The sequence below is a fragment of the Pseudorca crassidens genome, chromosome 9, assembly GCF_039906515.1.
Source record: "Pseudorca crassidens isolate mPseCra1 chromosome 9, mPseCra1.hap1, whole genome shotgun sequence".
In the NCBI taxonomy this organism is placed as follows: Eukaryota; Metazoa; Chordata; class Mammalia; order Artiodactyla; family Delphinidae; genus Pseudorca; species Pseudorca crassidens.
The window spans coordinates 80,245,442-80,267,552 of record NC_090304.1 but is presented as its reverse complement, the minus strand read 5'-3'; the positions used below and the strand labels follow the sequence as shown (position 1 = coordinate 80,267,552).

General features: G+C 35.7%; 1 protein-coding gene across 8 annotated transcripts in view; it reads right to left on the bottom strand.

Annotated features, from left to right (window-relative positions):
- DYNC2H1 (dynein cytoplasmic 2 heavy chain 1) overlaps positions 1–22,111 on the bottom strand; it is a 379,694-nt gene that overhangs the window by 162,511 nt on the left and 195,072 nt on the right. For 5 of the 8 annotated variants that reach the window (XR_010946253.1, XM_067750851.1, XM_067750854.1 and 2 more), the window contains exons 71-75: positions 16,857–16,922; positions 14,621–14,671; positions 13,747–13,824; positions 11,608–11,739; positions 10,546–10,618 (exon numbers count right to left, since the gene is read on the bottom strand). Coding sequence is in view for 7 of the 8 variants with exons in the window: in XM_067750851.1 (XP_067606952.1) it covers positions 10,546–10,618; positions 11,608–11,739; positions 13,747–13,824; positions 14,621–14,671; positions 16,857–16,922 (400 nt within the window). In the remaining variant the exon portion in view is untranslated. Of the gene's footprint in view, positions 1–3,481; positions 3,696–5,193; positions 6,215–8,122; positions 8,147–10,545; positions 10,619–11,607; positions 11,740–13,746; positions 13,825–14,620; positions 14,672–16,856; positions 16,923–22,111 lie in introns of those variants that run through there. The other 3 variants (XM_067750853.1, XM_067750852.1, XM_067750855.1) reach the window with 3 other exon arrangements.

The window sequence follows — 22,111 nt, the reverse complement described above, 5'->3', positions numbered from 1 at the left end:
CTGTCTCTAGACTGCTGTTCTGGACTAGAGCTGCAACATTTCCAGCCTCCAGCCAACTCTGCTCGCTTCAGACTGGCCACCACAATCCTAATTGGCAAGAACCAATTCCTTAATACCTATCCTATTGCTCCTGTTTCTCCTGAATTCAGTGGGTTTTGTATATTGACAGACCCCTTGGTTTGTCTCAAGTCTGAAGTCAAGGGGAGAGTCCGTCGGCAACCAAGGACCTCTCTGTTCAGTCCTGAGCAGGATTTTCCTCAAATTGTAGGGCTTGTCCGTATACTTGTGGCCCTAAATATATAAAGGTATATGGTTATACCATCCCCTAGACTTTCTCTAATTGTTGAATATTGTGCAATGCTTAACATATTAAACCATTAAAGCCGTCTGTCCATTTATCTTTATTTCAAATATCTGAACATATGGCCAGCATATACTTGAGCTCAGTGTTTGATGATGAAATTTAAATGTGGATAAAATAAGAATAGTATACCCATGAAAAGAAAAGTAGATTAGGCAACATGATACCATATTGTATATGCATCTATGTGCCTAAAAAGAATAGAAAGGTGTACATAAAAATGTTAATGATGGGCTTCCCTGGTGGCGCAGTGGTTGAGAGTCCGCCTGCTGATGCAGGGGACGCGTGTTCGTGCCCCGGTCAGGGAAGACCCCACATGCCACGGAGCGGCTGGGCCCGTGAGCCATGGCCGCTGAACCTGCACTTCCGGAGCCTGTGCTCCGCAACGGGAGAGGCCGCAACAGTGAGAGGCCCGCGTACAGCCAAAAAAAAAAAAAAAAAAGTTAATGATGATTGTCTTGTAATGATGGAAAAACAGGTGTTTCTCATCTTTTTACTCTTCTATATCTTCTCATAGACCTCTAATTAGATGTACTATGTGATAAGAATATGTCAAAATGTATATAAAGATATTTTCATATAAAATGACCACAAACATTTTTATTATATGCACTATGAGCTACTGTCAGTTTGTTGCAAATGCTCCTGAGAAGGATAGGTAATTCTGGTATAATATATTTCTCCTTATCTTTTCTAACAACTACAGGCGTATCTCAGAGATATTGTGGGTTCAGTTCCAGACCACCGCAATAAAGCAAACATCGTGATAAAGCAAGTCACATGAATTTTTTGGTTCCCCAGTGCATATAAAAGTTATGTTTACACTATACTGTAGTCTGTTAAGTATGCAAGAGCAATATGTCTAAACAAACAATATAAATAACTAAAAAATACTTTATTGCTAAAAAATGCTAACCATCATTTGAGCCTTCAGCAAGATGTAATCTGTTTGCTGGTGGAGATTCTCGCCTCATTGTTGACGGCTGCTGACTGATCAGGGTGGTGGCTGCTGAAAGCTGGGGTGCCTGTGGCAATTTCTTAAAATAAGACAACACTGAAGTGTGCTACATCGATTGACTCTTCCTTTCACCAATGACTTTTCTGTAGCGTGCAATGCTGTTTGGCAGCATTTTATCCACAGTAGAACTTCTTTCAAAATTGGAGTCAAATCCTGACACTGCTTAATCAACTAAGTTTATGTAATATTCTAAATCCTTTGTTGTCATTTCAACAATCTTCACAGCATCTTCACCAGGAGTAGAATCCATCTCAAGAAGTCACTTTCTTTGCTCATCTGTAAGAAATAACTCTTTATCCATAATTTTTTTAATCATGGGATTGCAGCAATTCAGCCACATCTTCAGGCTCCACGTCTGATTCTAGCTCTATTGCTATTTCCACCACATCTTCAGTTACTTCTTCTACTTAAGTCCTGAACCTCTCAAAGTCATCCATGAAGGTTGGAATCAACTTCTTCCAAACTCCTGTTCATATTGATATTTTGACCCCTTCCCATGAATCGTGAATGTTCTTAATGGCATCTAGAATGGGGAATCCTTTCCAGAAGGTTTTCAACTTACTTTGCCAAAATCCATCAGAGGAATCACTATCCATGGGAGCTATGGCCTAAGAAAATGCATTTCTTAAATAACAACACTTGAATAGCAAAATTATTTCCTGATCCACGGGCTGCAGAATGGATGTTGTATTAACAGGCATGAAAACAACACGAATCTCATTGTATATTCCCATCAGAGCTCTTGGGTGACCAGGTGTATTATCAGTGAGCAGTATTATTTTAAAAGGAAACTTTTTTATTTTCTGAGCAGTGGGTCAACAGTGAGCTTAATCTAGTATACCATGTTCTAAACAGACGTGCTGTCATCCAAGCTTTGTTGTTCCATTTATAGAGCACAGGCAGAGTAGATTTTTAGCATAATTCTTAAGGGCCTGAGGATTTGTAAAACGGTAAATGAGCATTGGCTTCAACTTAAAGGTACCAGCTGCATTAGCCCCTAACAAGAGAGTTAGCCTGTCCTTTGAAGCTCTGATGACAGGTATTGACTTCTCCTCTGTAGCTATGAAAGTCCTAGATGGCATCCTCTTCTAATAGAAGGCTGTCTCGTCTACATTGAAAACCTATTGTTTAGTGTAGCTACCTTCACTTATTATCTTAGCTAGATCTTCTGGATAACTTACTGCAGCTTTTACATCAGCACTTGCTGCTTTACTTTGCACATTTATGTTATGAAGACAGCTTCTTTCCTTAAAGCTCATGAACCAATCTCTGCTAGCTTCAAACTTTTCTTCTGCAGCGTTCTGACCTCTCTCAGCCTTCGCAGAATTGAAGAGAGTTAGGGCGTCTCTCTGGATTAGGTTTTAGCTTAAGGAAATGTTGTATCTGGGTTGATCTTCTATCCAGACCTCCAAAAATTTCTCCATATCAACAATAAGAATGTCTCACTTTCTTATCAGTCATGTGCCACTGGAGTAGCACTTTTAATTTCCTTCAAGAACTTTTCCTTTGCATTTATATCTTGGCTAACAGTTTAGAGCAAGAAGCCTAGCTTTCAGACTATCTCAGCTTTGGACATGCTTTCCTCACTAAGCTTAATGAGAAAGACACATGACTCCTCCTTTACCTTGAGGACATTTTAGTGTTATTAACTGACCTAATTTCAATTTGTTGTGTCTCAGGGAATAGGAAGGCCTGAGGAGAGGGAGAGAGATGGGGGGAACAGCTGGGTGGTAGAGCAGTCAGACACACATAATGTTTATCACTTAAGTTCAATGTTTCATGTAGGCATTATTTGGCACCTCAAAAACAATTACAAGAGTAACATCAAAGATCACTGATCACAGATCACCATAACAAATATAATAATAATGAAGAAGTTGGAAATATGGTGAGAATTACCAAAATGCAACACAGACACAAGTTGAACAAATGCTGTTTGAAAAATGGTGCCAAAAGACTTGCTTGACACTGGACTGCCACAACCTTTAATTTGTAAAAACTACAGTAACTGCAAAGTGCAATAAAACAAGGTATGCATATACTGACTGAAACATATGTTTTATTTGGAAAATACATGCCAATACAGAAATTATCTTTTAAAAGTTAAAATGATTACCATATCATTTCTTAATTTAACAAATAGACACTTTAAACTCCATGAGGAATTTTATCTGTTTTGCTCACCATTTTGTATACAGAGCCAAGCATAAATTCAATTATTATTTCTAACGTTAAAATCTATAAAACTCTTAGAGCAAAAGATAAGCAGAACACTCTATGACATAAATCACAGCAAGATCCTTTTTGACCCGCCTCCTAGAGAAATGGAAATAAAAACAAAAGTAAACAAATGGGACCTAATGAAACTTCAAAGCTTTTGCACAGCAAAGGAAACCATAAACAAGACCAAAAGACAACCCTCAGAATGGGAGAAAATATTTGCAAATGAAGCAACTGACAAAGGATTAATCTCCAAAATTTATAAGCAGCTCATGCAGCTTAATAACAAAAAAACAAACAACCCAATTGAAAAATGGGCAGAATACCTAATAGACATTTCTCCAAAGAAGATATACAGACTGCCAACAAACACATGAAAGAATGCTCAACATCATTAATCATTAGAGAAATGCAAATCAAAATTACAATGAGATATCATCTCACACCAGTCAGAATGGCCATCATCAAAAAATCTAGAAACAATAAATGCTGGAGAGAGTGTGGAGAAAAGGGAACCCTCTTGCACTGTTGGTGGGAATGTAAACTGATACAGCCATTGTGGAGAACAGTATGGGGGTTCCTTAAAAAACTACCAATACAACTACCATATGACCCAGCAATCCCACTACTGGGCATATACCCTGAGAAAACCATAATTCAAAAAGAGTCATGTACCAAAATGTTCATTGCAGCTCTGTTTACAATAGCCCAGAGATGGAAACAACCTAAGTGTCCATCATTGGATGAATGGATAAAGAAGATGTGGCACATATATACAATGGAATATTACTCAGACATAAAAAGAAACGAAATCGAGCTATTTGTAATGAGGTGGATAGACCTAGAGTCTGTCATACAGAGTGAAGTAAGTCAGAAAGAGAGAGACAAATACCGTATGCTAACACATATATATGGAATTTAAGAAAAAAAAATGTCATGAAGAACCTAGGGGTAAGACAGGAATAAAGACACAGACCTACTAGAGAACGGACTTGAGGATATGGGGAGGGGGAAGGGTAAGCTGTGACAAAGCGAGAGAGAGGCATGGACATATATACACTATCGAACGTAAGGTAGATAGCTAGTGGGAAGCAGTCGCATAGCACAGGGAGACCAGCTCGGTGCTTTGTGACCACCTGGAGGGTGGGATAGGGAGGGTGGGAGGGAGGGAGATACAAGAGGGAAGAGATATGGGGACATATGTATATATATAACTGATTCATTTTGTTGTAAAGCAGAAACTAACACACTATTGTAAAGCAATTATACTCCAATAAAGATGTTAAAAAAAAATCCCACAGAAGATAAATATATATTCATTAATCCAATTTATACAATATTTCAAAGTATTGGAACATTTTGGATTTAGAGAAAAAACTCATGAGAAACAGTTTACTGTTTAAGATAACACAGGTGACACTCATGTTACTGGGAATTGCATGTTAGCCATTCCACCCACAAAACTCCTGTAAAATCCACATTGCACTTTAAGTAAACTTAGTCTATATATAATCACTGGTTTTAAAACCCAACTAATTTTGACTCATGACAGCATTTGAACTGTCAGTGTCAATCATTCAAAGCTATTCAATAAAGTTAAAGAGCCAAAAATGTTCATCCCATTGTGAATTATCAAAGCATAAAACTACTTGTAAATCACTGGGATCTTATATTTTGACCTTGACGGTTAAAATACATAAATCCTCTCAAAAGAAAAAAAGAACTAAAAATAAGTCAACAAAATAACTCTAACCTTTATTGTATTTTACTTTACTCAGACAAAATGTTGAGATAATAAAAAAGAACTAATTTGCAGTTTAAAAAGGAAAGAATATTTGTTTTTCTGTTTGTTTTGTTTTGTTTTATTGCGGTACGTGGGCCTCTCACTACTGTGGCCTCTCCAGTTGCGGAGTACAGGCTCCGGACGCGCAGGCTCAGCAGCCATGGCTCACAGGCCCAGCCACTCCGCGGCATGTGGGATCTTCCCGGACCGGGGCATGAACCCATAGTCCCCTGCATCCGCAGGCGGACTCTCAACCACCGCACCACCAGGGAAGCCCATAAAAAGGAAAGAATATTGCTCCTGTACTTTTTAGGTATCTGAGTAAAGAAAGCAGCAAATACTATCAAATTATTATAGTTAGCAAGTATAGTTGATTCATTCTTCCTCATTCATCTCATCCTCCTTAACAAAGAGACTGATAAGAAAATTACTTTTCCTTTATCAGAGAAAAAAGACAACTCTTAAAATGTAACACAAATATCAATAAAAAGAAGGAAAATCGACAACCACTATCTAATCTAACACACATCAACCAATTAAATGGGAAAATACTCTTTAGAAATGCAATAATACTCAAGCCTGGAAACAAACAAAAAATGTCCAACATTTTGTGGTAGAGTAAAATTCTAAAGATACCACTTTCAAGATTCCTACCCCTTGGTTGTTCAATCAAACACTAACCTAGGTACTTCTGTGAAAGGACTTTGTAGATGTAACTAAGGTCGTGGATCTTAAAATAAGATTATCCCATATTATCCAAGTGTGCCAATTTAATCACTTGAGCCTTGGAAAGCAGAAAAACTTCTCCAGCTTAAAGTCAAAGAGATGCAGCCTGAAGAGAGAACAGGAGAGATGAGGCAGAGGGGGCGGTCAGAGATGTGAAGCATAAGAAGAAATCAATCTGCCATTGGTGGCTATAAAGAAGGAGGAAGGGGGCCACAAATACAATCAAAGAATGCAAAGGCTTCTAAAAACTGAGACAGACTTCTAAGAACTCAAAATGACAAAAAGAACCTCAATTGTCCAACTGCATGGTGCAAATTCAGCTGAGTGAGTTTGGAAATGGATTCTTCCCAGAACCTCCTAATAAGAGTCCAAATGACCAACACCTGTATTTATTTAGCCTTGGGCAACTTGGATCAGAGAAACCAGGAGGGCCTACCAGACTTCTGACCTATAGAACTATGAGATAATAAATGGGTATTGTTCTAAGCTGCTAATTTGCGGCAATTTGTTACAGCAGCAATAGAAAATGAATACACATTTCCTTATGTCCTTCCTTTTCTCTTAGACACAGATGTCACAGGACAGATTGAGCTATGGAAGCAAAGATCATGGGATGGGATGTTAGCATGGATAAGAGAAGTAGAGGAATGTAAAACGAGGAAAGGCTCAAAAAGACTTTTTGATGAAGAACCTTTGAGAAGTTACTGGTTCTTGCAGCTATTGCACCATCTTCTGTGAACATGAGTACCTCAATACACACAGCATAATATTGTGCTCAGAATAATTATTAAATCAGAATTACAGAAGTCAGAATATCTGCATCTGGTAACTGCTATTTTGAAAAAGTAATGCAGTAGACTGTGTTAGTACACAAGGCTTGGTTTGTAGGATTATATTAAAGCAGCATGCCTGAAAGTTTTGAGGCATGTTCTGCTAACTTAAATCTTCAAACCAAAACTACTTTCATAAATGCATCTTTATAAGTTACTATTTTAAAGTTTATAGATTATAAAAAGGATTGCTAAAACTTAATAAAAGTCTTTCCATATGAATAATGTTTGAGAAATTACATTTGAAATCAAATCTCTAAAATTTGATTAAAAAGATAAGTGCTTGTCATTTTCCAGCAATATGAACTTTTAAAACTTATTCATACAGTAAAACCTCCAATTTTATATAAAAACTGTATTAATAAACCACTTGACCAAATACAAAGTCATCAGGCCATATACCAGTATATATGGCTTTTGCTTAGAAATAGGTAGAGTATAATTTTAGAAGTATATCAAACTTTCAAAGCATTTGAATATGTGCATATCATGAGGTTTTCACTTATGCCATTAAACCTTAAATGTCATTTAACCTAGAGATGAAATAATACAATACAGAAGTATTTCAGAGAGTAGGCAGAGGGTCAAACTACAAATTCAATAAGAAAGGTCATGTGCAATGTGGCACAAAGAGCATATTTTTAAAGACTACATGGGTGAGAAAAGAATAGCCTCCTAAGAACTTCTCTGAAATTGCCTCATTTTACTTAAACTTGCATTAGAGTTATAGGAACAGACAAAAAATATATATAAATGAGCAAGAAATATATCAGTTAGTGTTAAGAAATGGGTAAAGAATTAAAGCAGGTAGATGTGTTGGTACTGATTAAATGGCCCGGAAAGGCCTTTCTGAAAATGCAACGTTAACATCTGAATGATACAGAGGAGCCAACAATTAATAAAAAAGAAAAAAACAAACAAAAACAGAGAACAAACAGTGCAAAAGTCCTAAGGTTGTTTTCCCCACGAAGGCACAGTGGCAGGCAAGAAGGAAGCAAGATGAGGTTAGAGAAGAAGGTTGGGGCCAGACTGTGTGGGGCTTTGTAAGCTTATACAGTTGACCCGTAGATAATGCAGGGGGGTTATGGACACTGACCGTCCACAGGCAAAAATCTGAACATAGCTTAGAGTTGACCTTCTGTATCCGTAGTTCCTCTGTATCCACAGTTCCTCCATACCCGGAGTCCCACATATTCAGATTCAACCACCTGTGGATCATGTAGTACTGTAGTATTTACTATTAGAAAAAAATCTGCATAAAAGTGGACCTGCACAGTTCAAAACCATGCTGTTCAAGCATCAATCATATATAAATCTGGAATTCATTCTAAGTGTTTTTTGAAAAGATTTTGGAAATGTTAAGCAAAAAAGAGAGATGATTTGGTTTAAGTTTTTAAAAGCTCACACAGCCTTCTGGAGAGAATGGACTGAAGAGGAAGCGCAAACTGAGGCAGGGAGACCGATGAGGAAAGCGGTCTCTGATTTAACACACACTTACAGTGCCCATGCGCCAGAAGCTGTTTAAGGCACTAGGGCACAACCATGAACAAAACAAAGCTTGTGCCCTCATGTGGCTAATATTCTAGTTGGGGAAAAGGAAATTAATAAACAGGTAAATAACAATATGTCAGATGGTGATAATAGTTAAAATAAACAAGGCAAAGGAGGATATGGAGAGCTGAGGAAAGAGTACATTATTATATAGACAGTGCTCAGAGAAAGTATTAACTTAAAAGATGACAATTGAGAAGAGAAGCAAGGGTGATAACTGGGGGTGGAAATCTGCTGGAAGAAGGAACAGCAAGTGCAAAGGCCTTGAGACTGCAGAAACAAACTTGCAGCACTAGAAAAACAGGAAAAAGGCTACTGTGGTTGTTAAAGATTGAGCAAGGGTGACAGTGGTAGGAGATGAGATCTGAGGGGAAGAAGAGGACCAGAAGAGGTAAGACCCTGTAAGACAATGGAGGGACTCTGAGAAAGATGAGGTGCCATCAGAGAGTTAGAACGGAGAAGTGATATGATCTAACTTACATTTCAAGAGACGCTCTAGCTGCTATGCTGAGAATAAACTGGAAGTGGGAAAGAAAGAAAGCCTGATATAATGGTGGCTTGAAAAAAGTGGTAGATGGTAGTGGAAGTATGAGAAGTAATTAGATTCTCCACATTATGAAGATAGAGCCAAAGCTATGGCAGTAAATGAGGTGAGAGATGATGGTGGTTTGCATTAGGTTGGTAATAATGACACCAAGTAAATGAATTCAGAGTAAGTTTTAGAGTTGGAGCCAAAAGGACTAGCTGGTAGATTGGGTATATGAAGTAACGAAAAGAGAGAAAGGATCACTTCTGGGTTTTTTGTTTTGAGCAACTGAGTGGATCCTAATACAGACAAATCAAAAGTTCTGTATTGGTCATCTGACATTCATAAGAAAACATCAAATGAGCATCTGTATATATGATCCTAGAATTCCACAGCGAGGTTGGGGTTAGAAATAAGAGATATAAAAGTCAGTAATTTACAAATGATATTTAAAGTCAGGAACTGAATGAGGTCATGAAAGAATGTATAATAATGAAAGAAGGGAACTCAGGGCAAGACTGCAGTGGAAGGAAGAATATTCCAACATTTAGAAGGAAGAAAGAATACTCCAACATACAGAGAAGCAACCAATAAAGGAAAGAGAAAAGGAAAATCCTAAAAGGATTGAGAAATGAAAGAGGAAACATAATAATCAAGAGAAGAAAGTGGAAAGTGTTTAAAGAAGGAACAAATGGACAACTTTGTTGAGAGATCAAGTAAGATAAAAGCACAGAAGTCACTATTGGAAATAGATATATGGAAGAAGACCTCATTAACCTTAACAAGAGCAATCTTGTGGAACTTTAGAGAGGAAGTACAAATAGAATGAGTTGAAGGTAGAATAAGAGTTGAGGAAATGGATTACTGTGGTCTTTGACTATGGACACACTTTCAGGATGTTTTGTTGTAGAAGAAAATAAAGAAATGGGATGAAAGAAAGGGGATAGAGGGTCATGGGCAGCATTTTTAAGACAGGTGATACTAAAATATGTTTGTATACTAACAGAAAGGATCCAGTAAAGAAGGTGAAATTGATGATTCAGGAAAAAGGGATAATGGCAGGAATGAAAAAGGAAAGAGCAAATGGCTGGCCTTTAATTGGAGCAAGGACATTCATTCAGAGTAACAGAAGGGAAAGCAGAATGAGTATGAGTACCATTGTAGGTAGCTGGTAGAACTGTTAGTGGGAAATAAATATTTTCTGTCTTATTGCTTCTATTTTCTCAAAAAATGGTAGTAAAAGGTTACTTCAAGGGACTTCCCTGGCGGTCCAGTGGTTAAGACTCCGTGCTTCCAGTGCAGGGGGTGCGGGTTTGATCCCTGGTAGGGGAACTAAGATCACACATGCCCCGCGGAGTGGCCAAAATAAAAACAAAAAACCAAAAAAAACAGGTAGAGATTGTAAGATAAGTACGATAAAGGGGAAAAAATGTATAATCTTTCTAAACTAAGGTCAGCATAGAATAAAATGTAAATTAAAAACACATACTTCAGGTCACTGGTCTAGTTCTAGAAAAGAAGTGTACTTACCCAGAGTTTTACATGCAAATAGAGTCATGGCACTTTGCAATCTGTCTGGTCTGAGAGCCTGTACCACAAGAACCTTAAAATAAAGTACAGAGTATTTTTAAATAATAAAGTTCCTATAACAGCTGTAACTAAACAATAGTTAATGTTAAATCAAACAAATGTTTACCACAATATTTACTATGCCTAAAACTGTCACAATAGGTATATAAAAAGACACGTCTTTAATAGCCAAAATATTACTAAAATTCATCAGATCTACCATCAAAAGTAAACATCAGCATGTAAGGGTCATAGCGTTAGCTATGTCTTCAGGAACTAATAAAGGGCCCAATGGCCGGTGAAAATAAGGGTATGTAGGTAAAGCATTCTTGGTGACAGCAGTGCAGAAGCATAAAACTCTTAACCAAAATTTTCAAACTACCAATTTTATGCTGAATCATATCTATCTGTTCCTAGATGTTTAAGTTTTCAAATGAAGTTTTTCTCAGTTTTTTTTTTTTTTTTCATTGTTTTTAAACACACTTGGTGAAACAGAATTCAACAAGGGGCAGAAGCACAGCCAGCAGCCTAGTTAAGAAATATAAATGGAAGGGTCATTTCCTGGAGTGTCAACTCCTGTGTCCTCTCCAACCTAAGACTTTGGTCTAGCCAAAAGACTGAGTGGAACCCACCAGTAGGTTTCATCATTATATTTCAAAACAAAATGGAAAAAAAAAGTTCCCTGTTCCTCACCATAAGGTCTTTTCCTTAGAGAGAACCCTGGGAAAAGAGTGAAGAACCTGTACAATCTATACTTAAACTTATTTCGGTAAGACGTGTTCTCTATTGAGAAATCCCCCTTGGGTCAGAGGCAGAGGAAGTAAGAAAAGCTACAGTGGGAGACACTCTACCCAGAAACGTTGCCAATGATTTCACTGTCTGGACAAGGTGGCAAAAGCAGAAAGCCTTTTCCCACATATGCCCATTAAGGTTATGTGACACCCTAAAGGCAAAGCTTTTATTTAAATGGCTTCTGAGTGACAACAGAAACATTAAATACATTTACGCGTTTAGACAATTTACCTGCTGAAATAAGGAAACTTTCTTTGCAAGAATAGATGGAAACTCTTGCTCACACATTGAATTATGATAATAAGTATGCCACAAAGCTACATCTTCAAAACAGAGGGTCTGATAAAGACTGGGGAGAACAATCTAAAAAATAAAAATAAACATATATACTGAGCTACAAGCAAATATAAATACACATACATACATCCATACTAAATACACACACACACTAAAAAAAGTAAGTGGAAACCAATTATTGATATTTACCATTTGTTTTCTAATTCGTGTTGGCTTATTTAATCACTTCTAGATCAGAAACAGTATGGCAGACTTATCTAATCCAGAATTAAATAAAAGCAAATATTTCCAAAGTAGTACTAAATCAATACTGCAAATTAACAAATCTTTTCTCTATGTAAAAACATTTGTACCTATCTCCACCTTGTGGAGAAAAGAATACTTTCATTAAAACCACGTGCAAATTTTAACCATTGCCAGAATGGAGTTCCATGTTAGAGTGCAAAAATATGCCCAGTTTCAAATCTTGACTCTATACTTTCTCAGTGACCATAAATAAGTGACTATATCACTCTGGGCCTCAGTTTTTTTATCTGTTAAATGAGGACAATAACAGTAGCTCCCTCACAATGTTGAAAATATCTAATGAGATGATCCACTTTCAAATTCTGCATACCTTGAACATAGTAAGTCATCAATAACTGCTGGCTACTCCTACCGTTTTAACCATGTGCTACTGTACCATTAGAATAGTTGTGAAGAAAAGCAGGGAAAGGAAAGGAAGAATGGAAACATATGTTACAAATTTTGAGAGAAGTATATTTGTCTTTCATTCCCCACAAAAACAACACTTTAGCCTGAGTAAAGAACACAGACAGAACTGTTGGGAGTTAGGCTTTTTCTTCCCCATGCCCCCATCCTCACTGCCCAAGTCATACCAGGGGAAGAAACTGTGGGGAGGGGAAAGAAGGAAGGAGAGAAAGAGAGGAAAAAGACACTATATTTGGAAAACCTACATATCAAAGGCATGTAGGAATGTGGTGTCAGAATGCCTTAATTAAAATCATAGTTCCAAAACTTCCCAGCTATTTGATATTGGATAAATTATTTAACCTGTCTACACCTCAGTTTGCTCTTCTCAATAACAGGCATAATTATGACTTCTTCAATAGGTCATTGTGATAATAAAATAAGTAATGCATCTGAAGTATTTAACATGATGCTTGGCACATAACAGTTCCTCAAAAATATGTATGAAATTGAAAAGAAAATAGGTTCATGCATTTTGCAACTCGCTGCACTGATTCTTATTTCTCATCTGTAAAAAGAAAGTTAATAATACCTCCCTCTTAAGGTTTGTGTGATAATTGAATAAGATAATTCATTTGAAAATGTTTTATAAACTAAAATGATAATAAAACACTAATGTATATTATAAACTTTCTCTGAATAGGAAAGCCCCCCTTTCCTAAATGTTTTGCATTTCTTTACTTAACAAGAAATTAGTATGTGAAAAAAAGCATCATTATAATTTTTTTTTTTTTTTTTTTCCGGTATGTGGGCCTCTCACTGTTGTGGCCTCTCCTGTTGAGGAGCACAGGCTCCAGACACACAGGCTCAGAGGCCATGGCTCATGGACCCAGCCGCTCCACGGCATGTGGGATCTTCCCGGACCGGGGCACGAACCCGTGTCCCCTGCATCGGCAGGCAGACTCTCAACCACTGCGCCACCAGGGAAGCCCCATCATTATAATTTTTAGGTTAACACAGTTAAGATTCTTTTCCAAGTGTAACCTCTCAGTAGATCAATTGTTCAAACAATTTTAACTGTATCATGTTGATTATTATTAAGTTTGCCATTAGGAGTTCATGAAATAGTTCAGAGGTCCTGCCCAATAATCCAGAAATCTCTTCAAATTCTCACTATTTTTCATAATTATTGATTTTTTGCATTCTATTAAAATTGTTTAAAGGACTAATCAGAATAATTCTTGGATATTCTTTTACCCAGGGATTTTACATCATTTTCACAAAAATATCAACACTGAGTATGAATAAGTAGCACATAAAAATATAAACAGAAATAACTCAAATACTAAAAAAAATAAATCTCTCATAGTAGAAGAGGAATACCTTTAATGTTGCCACTGCCCAGCTTCTTTCCTGATCAATCCAAGACGGAAGTTGATCACGTATTCTTTGTTGAGAGTCCTTTTTAATAAGAGCAATTATTTTCTTTAGTATATCTGGTAAAACTCAGACTTCAAAAAAATTAAAAATTGACCAGCTAATTTTATGAACACTATTTTGAAAAAAACTCATTCTATGTATTCTTTAATTTTTATCTATTTTACAAGTCAATATGGTAAAATTCTACATAACGTCAGGTACTGGTAAACATTTAGACAAATGTTGCATTCATTTTCATAGGGCTTAATCTTTTGTAAAACTTCAGAAAAATTCAAATGTAATAAGAAACTTCCATAGAATTATATTATTTTTAATTATATTTTGCATGTCAGATATAATCTAGGTTTCGCATTACAGTTTGGATAGGTTGCTTTGAAGAATAATATTATCCATTACATGTTTAAATAGAAAATTACTAGAGAAAAAGCTAAATTTGAATAAAGTTGTCAAAAGTTAAATGAAGTAATTTTTAACTTTACTTATATAAGAAAATTTTCCTAGTTATGTTACGAGGTTTGATCTTCTTCAAATTACGAAAGTGTTCTTGGAACCAAATATATATACACTGAAAAAAAGAAACCATATTAATTTCTTATATTTAATTAATATTCTCAGAATAATACATGTCCTCAAGGACAAAAAAACACATATAGGTCCATTTTCTATTAGGGCAATAGAGGCAAAGATATAGTCCTCTAATTAAAATATAATTTCAACAGTAATTTAAAACTTCTCTCAAGCAAATTATATTTCATGAAATCAAAGCCAGAGTTATTTTCACTAAGAGTGAAATAATAATTTTGTTATTCTAACTTACAGCTTTCCGCAACATGTCTCCAACAACCACACCTGTAAATGTATCCCATTCCTATTAAATAAAAATATGAGAAACACAAAAAATATTCTAACCATTTAACAAATCTTTTTAATTTCCCCATAAGACAGCTTACAATTTAGCTTTCTAAAAACATGGAAAAAAATAAAACTCCTTTCATACCTTCCCACTCTACGACATTAACATAAGAATGGGTTCATGTACCATACCAACATAAAACATTAAAACAAAATCTACTAGAATAATTTTAAGACAAAAATAGAACTACAGGGCTTCCCTGGTGGCGCAGTGGTTGAGAGTCCGCCTGCTGATGCAGGGGACACGGGTTCATTCCCCAGTCCAGGAAGATCCCACATGCCGTGGAGCGGCTGGGCCCGTGAGCCGTGGCCACTGAGCCTGCGCGTCCGGAGCCTGTGCTCCGCCATGTGAGAGGCCACAACAGTGAGAGGCCCGCGTACCGCAAAAAAAAAAAAAAAAAAAAAAAAAAAATAGAACTACATTATACATGTGAGTCTCAACATCTAAAAATTTAAATGTCTTATTCAATTAGCATTTGTCACTACCTTTTATTTTTCCTATTATATACTACTCCTCACTAATAGATAAGCAGTAAGGTGCATACAAAGTTTAAAAATTGTGTATATTAGGAAAAATAGGGAAAAAAAATAGAACTACATTATACATGTGAGTCTCAACATCTAAAAATTTAAATGTCTTATTCAATTAGCATTTGTCACTACCTTTAATTTTTCCTATCATATACTACTCCTCACTAATAGATAAGCAGTAAGATGCATACAAAGTTTAAAAATTGTGTATATTGGGAAAAATAGAGAAAAGTACTACCATTAACTTATCTTTTCCAACATATTGGGAGAAGACTGCCATTACTCCTTTTTTTTAAAAAAACCCATGGAATCAAAATTGATCAAGTGTTACAGAATCTAGAGCTCTTAGAAAATCTATGTCTTCACTCTGGGTTACCCATTCAGATAATTATGGGCACTACCATATTATTTGTTACACATTGGCCAGCAAATAAAGCCAGGACATATTAAAATTTGAGAGCCATATGGAAAAATTACCAAAGCAACATACTTCCTGCCTCCACCCACTCTGACCACTCATTCTTCCTACTGAAGTTATACAGTCACAAATAAATAAAATACAAATTATCAGTACTACTTTATGCAAGTCAAATAAAACTGTTCTCCTTCCCAATGATAATTTATTTATACTCCAGGAGGGAAAACTAGGGAAAATTAAGTCTTATACAGCAGAACATACTGAGCATGGTGAAAAACATACAGGAGGAGGGAAAGGCATCAAAGTAAATAGTGTAAATAAAAAGAGTCAAGTTAAATTTGGAAGAAACTATACAAGTCAGCCAGAGCATGTGGAGTTAGAGAAAAAGAGAAAACAGTCACATGGAATGGTATGCCTTCTTTTAACTATTCAAATGAGGGGAACCCAGAGCATAGTTACAATCTGACCATAGAGAGTTAAAGGTTACTAGGTCAAAGTGCACTGTCCATATATACTATTTGCTGCCACCGTCGCTACTGAATGCTCACTTTAATGATAATGGCATAATAATGAGAAAAATCACTTACAAATAATTTTTTTAATATTAGAAGCAGGTCAGAGATGGATTACTTAGTTCTATCTTGAAGGAAATTCTTTTCAAGTTTGAGAGGGGGTTATATGGTAGACCAGAAATGAAGTCACAGACAAAAAAAGATAAATTATACATTAAAATATTAACATAAACCTACAGGCTCAAAGAAGGCTTCTGAGAACTGCCCACCCTCTTGCTTCATCTGCTGACTCTGAGCAAGTCAGTGGAGGTAATAAATAATGTAGTGGCATACCCATATTGTTTAACTTTTTTATATTCATCAGTTCCACTGCTTAGACGAGGGAAATAAGAAGGCTGACTCTTCTGGTGCCCTGGAAAAGTGGACTTGTGTTCAGAAAAATCTAGGTAGCATGGTAAGTTAGAGTTCTTTCCCTGCCTTACCATTGCTTCAGAATACTGGGCTCACCCAAACGAGAGTAGAACTGTAAATCAGCATCTTACACTAAACTTCTAACTAAGTAAAAAATAGATTGACATGTAATTTCTAGCCTTAAGTAACTTCTAATCTAACCATAAGTCCGCCCATTACCAGATTTCTATGCAACTTTTTAAATAATTTTCTCCTTTCCTTCCACTTACATTTTCTTGAAAAAGTTCAGGATGCATGCCTCGAACGAAATGCAAAGCGAACATCAACTGATCAGCCTGAAAAGAATAACAGATGTTATCTTGCTTTTTCTAAATTTGTGTTTTTGGAAAAGCATAGTCCTTAAATTTTGGTTCACAAAATCTGTATTCTGTCATCTAATAATCTACTTTTATCATCTACATATGACAACTCTTCTAAGCTGGGGATGAGAGTACAGAGAGAGTGCTAACACTTTTAGAGATAGTGCTAAGGATTAATCAGTATGTACATCTCATTAAAAAAAAAACAGATTTAACTAGCTGAAATATGATTGTGAGGTTTAGATTAGTCATTACTAACCAGATCAACCTTTTGGATTAGTAATCTTCGATTTGTCAGTATGTTATATTCTCCTGAATACTCTGTATGCCCCTAAATCAAGAAACTTCACTTCTAGAAATTTATGCAGGGGATCAAAAATGTACTCCTAGAGAAGAAATAAGCATATTCATTGCAAGGTTTTTAAAATGTTTATTTATTTATTTGGCTGTGCCAGGTCTTAGTCACAGCACATGGGATCTTCACTGTGGCACGTGGGATCTTCAGCATAGCATGCGAGATCTTCGTTGCATCATGCGGGGTCTTTGGTTGTGGCATGAGGACTCTTAGTTGCGGCATGTGAACTCTTAGTTGCGGCATGCATGTAGGATCTAGTTCCCTGCCCAGGGATCAAACCCAGGCCCCCTACATTGGGAGCATGGAGCCTTAACCACTGGACCAGCAGGGAAGTCCCGCAAGGCTTTTTATAATGGAGGGAAAACTGAAATAAATGTTCAAAAGTCTATCATGAATAACAGTCAAATCAAAGTGTATAGCATAGCTCATATTGTTTATTTAAACAAATATGTTTATATAAACAGATATGGATATATATCTGCAAAAGAAATTAGAAATAGATATCAAAATTTTTATCAGTGATTTATTTTTGAGATTACAGGTTATTTTTATTTCATTATTTTTTCTTAGGTGTATTTTGCAAACTTTCTAAAATAAGCTTATATCATTTCCGTAAAAAAAAAAAAAACAGCAACCAGTTTACTAACAAAACCATCTGCTCAAGCACCATCTTTCCTACCAAGTTCTAATTCAAACTTTATTTAGCTTTTCCCATATTGTAAATAATACTTTATTCGTATAATATTATATCTGTGCATGCTTATAAACCTACAGATAAATATAAGGATATTACAATACAATACATGCAAAAGATATGCTCAACAAAAAAAGATCCTCCTGTAAATACTACCAGCAAGTGATCTCTTTGCCTGCAAGAAAACCACCCCTCTGTTGGAAAAATCCAGTGTCTTGAATAATACAATACAAAATAATAATTTATTTTATAAAAGTATATATTGGGGGCTTCCCTGGTGGCGCAGTAGTTGAGAGTCCGCCTGCCGATGCAGGGGACATGGCTTCGTGCCCCCGTCCGGGAAGATCCCACATGCCGTGGAGCGGCTGGGCCTGTGAGCCATGGCCGCTGAGCCTGCGCGAACAGAGCGTGTGCTCCGCAACGGGAGAGGCCACAACAGTGAGAGGGGCCCACGTACCACAAAAAAAAAAAAAAAAAAAAAGTATATATTGGGTATGTTTGTGTGTGTATATATACATATAAATATATATATATATATATATATAGCAAGTACTCAATAAATATGTATTAAGTGAATAACTAAAAAACAAACATATGTTCACAACTACAACATAGTCAATGACTGAAAATAAAGCATAAAAACTGGCAGCAGATGGCCATCACTCAGGTATGAGAAAAACAGTTACAACCAACTACAGTGTATATAAAATAGCTACCATGTGGCTTAAAATATATAAAAAGCAAGGCATATCATTGGGAGAGATGTGTAATATTCTTTGGAATTAGAAGGTTAGAATTCAGGTTTGGCTGGAGACTTTGTTGGTGGTCCAATGGTTAAGAATCTGTCTTGCAATGCACTGGACACCGGTTCAGTCCCTGGTCGGGGAACTAAGATCCCACATGCCGCGAGGCAACTAAGCCCGCGTGCCACAACTACTGAGCCCACATACTCTGGAGCCCATGCATCACAACTAGAGAGAAGCCTGTGCACTGCACTGAAGAGCCCACTCTCCACAATGAAAGATCCTGCATGCCACAATTAAGACCCAACACATCCAAAAAATAAATAAGTAAATATAAAAAAAGAGAATATTAAAAAAAGGAATTCAGGTTTGGGATTGAACAGTAGCTAGCTGTATAAGGCAGTAAGTTGCTTATTTTACACACTAACAAATATTGTAAATGATTATAATAGCATCCCTCAGCTAAGGTAAAGAAATAATGATTAAGATAAACAAGACAATAAATGTATTACTTTGAAGGCTTTATCACTTAATAATACAGTTAATTCTTTTTTACACACATATAATGCACACTTTTAATACATTTTATACATTTATTTAGCCATTTCTTTCTTTGCACTAAGGAAGAGTAATGTAGTCTCTAGTGTTAGTGGAGAGAAGAGAAGGCTCTACAACTCTCTGAGCCCCAGATTATCCACTGGAGTCAATGAACTATTTTATTGATTATTACTGAGCCAAGCTCTAAAATGTTGGCAAAAAATAGGCACATATTATGTAGTCAATAAATGGGTAATGGTGGTCATCCTTTTCTTTGTTTTCTAGTCACAGAAGACATCCTGACCTTAGGGATAAGCCTATAATCAAGTTGGCCCAATCTCAATATATCGTGCCACAGATAATGGTACAAGGGATGCCATATGACCTAAGCCAGGCAAACCAGGATCATCTTCTATGATTTTCCAACTGGGAGATGGCAGAAGAAAGCTGTTTATGGTAGCTGTCTGGTTGCCTAGCTGTACCAATGAATTCCTTTAGCCATAAGAATTTAACAATGATTTTATAATGAGGAACAATGATAATTCAAGAATAAACATAAAATTATAGTTTACTGAGAGACAGAGGACACATTCCCAATTACCCTGAGGTAAAATCAAGAATGAACTAATTAAGCTTAAGGATTATCTGAATATTTGTTTCAAAAAAAACCTGTCAATAACCAGAGTTTAGAAAACATTTTGGACCTATAATATCCTTGATCTTCCGAGCTTATGAGTTGGAAAATTTGGGTGTTTTAAGTTCAATTTATTTCAGTATGCTTGGGTTCTGTTACAAAATAATTTAATATCAAGAGAACATAATAAACAAAATTTCAGCTGATTATCTACATAATTAACTAGCTGAATGAAGAAAAACAGTAAGAGACAGTAGACCACTGGATGGTATATGTCAGCCACATATTCCATACCATGCCATCACACACACATCATACTCTAGTAAAAATTCAAAAAGAGTGAGACTATTAGAGAAGGATTAATACAATATGAGAGAATCTTAAAGTCAACTTTATACCTGATAAGAAGTTCACATTTCCAAACGTAGTGGTTTGTTTTAACCACATTCTATTACCAAGACGTATTTGGCATCATGCAAAATGGGTTTGAATTCTAGCTCCAACACCCACTACATCTGAGTAAACTAGAGAAAGGTTAAAGCTCTAAATCTCGGCTTCTTCCTTTATATAATAGAATTGTTGTGGGAATTAATTAACAATGTGTTAAAGCACTTAGAGCCTAGAACACTGTAAGTCTTAAAAGGTGACAGATAGTAACTATCTGCTTTACAGTAAAAAGATATAGTACGTAATATTGGAAAGGAAATTTATTTCAAAAATATTCCATAAATCCCACAAATCTCAGAGACTAAGAAGCAGTAGAAACTATAATTCATTCATTTTTTCTACCCTATAATATTCATTGCTTTCAAATATGTTTAATGAAAAGTCTAAGTAGATGTTACCATATGAAGAAAAATCTTGTTTTAATCTCAAAGAAGTTGATATAGGATAGAACTTAGGCACTCACACTTGTGCTTGAAGCTAAATCATACATTTTAAAAAAGAATTCCATGCACATTTACCTATACTTCCAGAAACTCTAAAGGGTTAGATACAATACTAAAAGTTTCACAGTTATCAAAGCAGAAGAAAATTATCTAAATTACCAAGATTCATTTTAATAACCACAGTTTATAAAATTTCTAAACACCCAACCAGAGGACTTCCATGTTTTTATTATAAGAAAACACATTTTGATAGGAAAAATACCATAATTCAAATTAAATGAGATGTAAGATAAATACAATCATGAGATGCTATAATTATTTTATTTGTAAAACATAATATTCATCTGAATTTTAATCAATCAACTAGCAAATTCATTTGAAGAAAGAGGCAAGGTGAGCTGCATAGGCATAAAGCTTAGAAGGACTTTGCATGAAAAACTTCTGTTTATACATAACCAGACATTCTTCCTATACCATTTCAAATCTTTTAGACAATACTTCCATAAGGGGAAACAATAAGAATCATATGGTCTCACAACATTTTCTTTAACCCGTTTCTGTACTCGTCCAATATAGTTGGAAATTATTTAATACGCTAACAAATTCCATTATTTTGTATCTATTTGAAACAATAAACTGTGATGAAGAAATGATATGTAAAGGTACTAACTTGTACATAGGTTTACTATAATCATCATAAGTTTGGGGAAACCAAATGTGCTACTTATCCTATCATTGTCTAAGGTACTTACGTTACTGAAATAAACACTTTTGAACTCATGAATAAAAAGAATGATATAGCTAATAATCTAAACTGAAAGTACTAGACAATTTTCCCCATTTGGTTTAGTTCATTAAAAGTCTAAATTTTCTGATATAAAACAAGTCAATCATTTTTCTGTTCCAGGTCAAGATGCTTTCAGTTCAATGTGATGTGAATACTAATAATTCTCTCTCTATTTCAAGAGTCTATTGTTGTCATACTGCTCTCACTAACACAACAGCAAAACCAGCATTAGAGAAGCTCTGGCAGTCAGTTTAACGTAACGCTGACTGCTAAAAACCGAAAACCTTTCACTAAAATATAAAATTGGTTCCATCCTAAGTAAGGTTAGAGTGCTAAATCTTGAGAAATGCACCTCAGTTTTACAATTAATGTGCTTTCTGAATTTTTATTCACCACTGAAACTCTATGGAATGCTGAATTCAAGATGAATAGGTTTAATATCACTCCTATAGAAATACAAATTTTACAAAACAGATATTCCATTATCAATTAAAAACATGTCTTAAGAGACCTTCAAGATGGCAG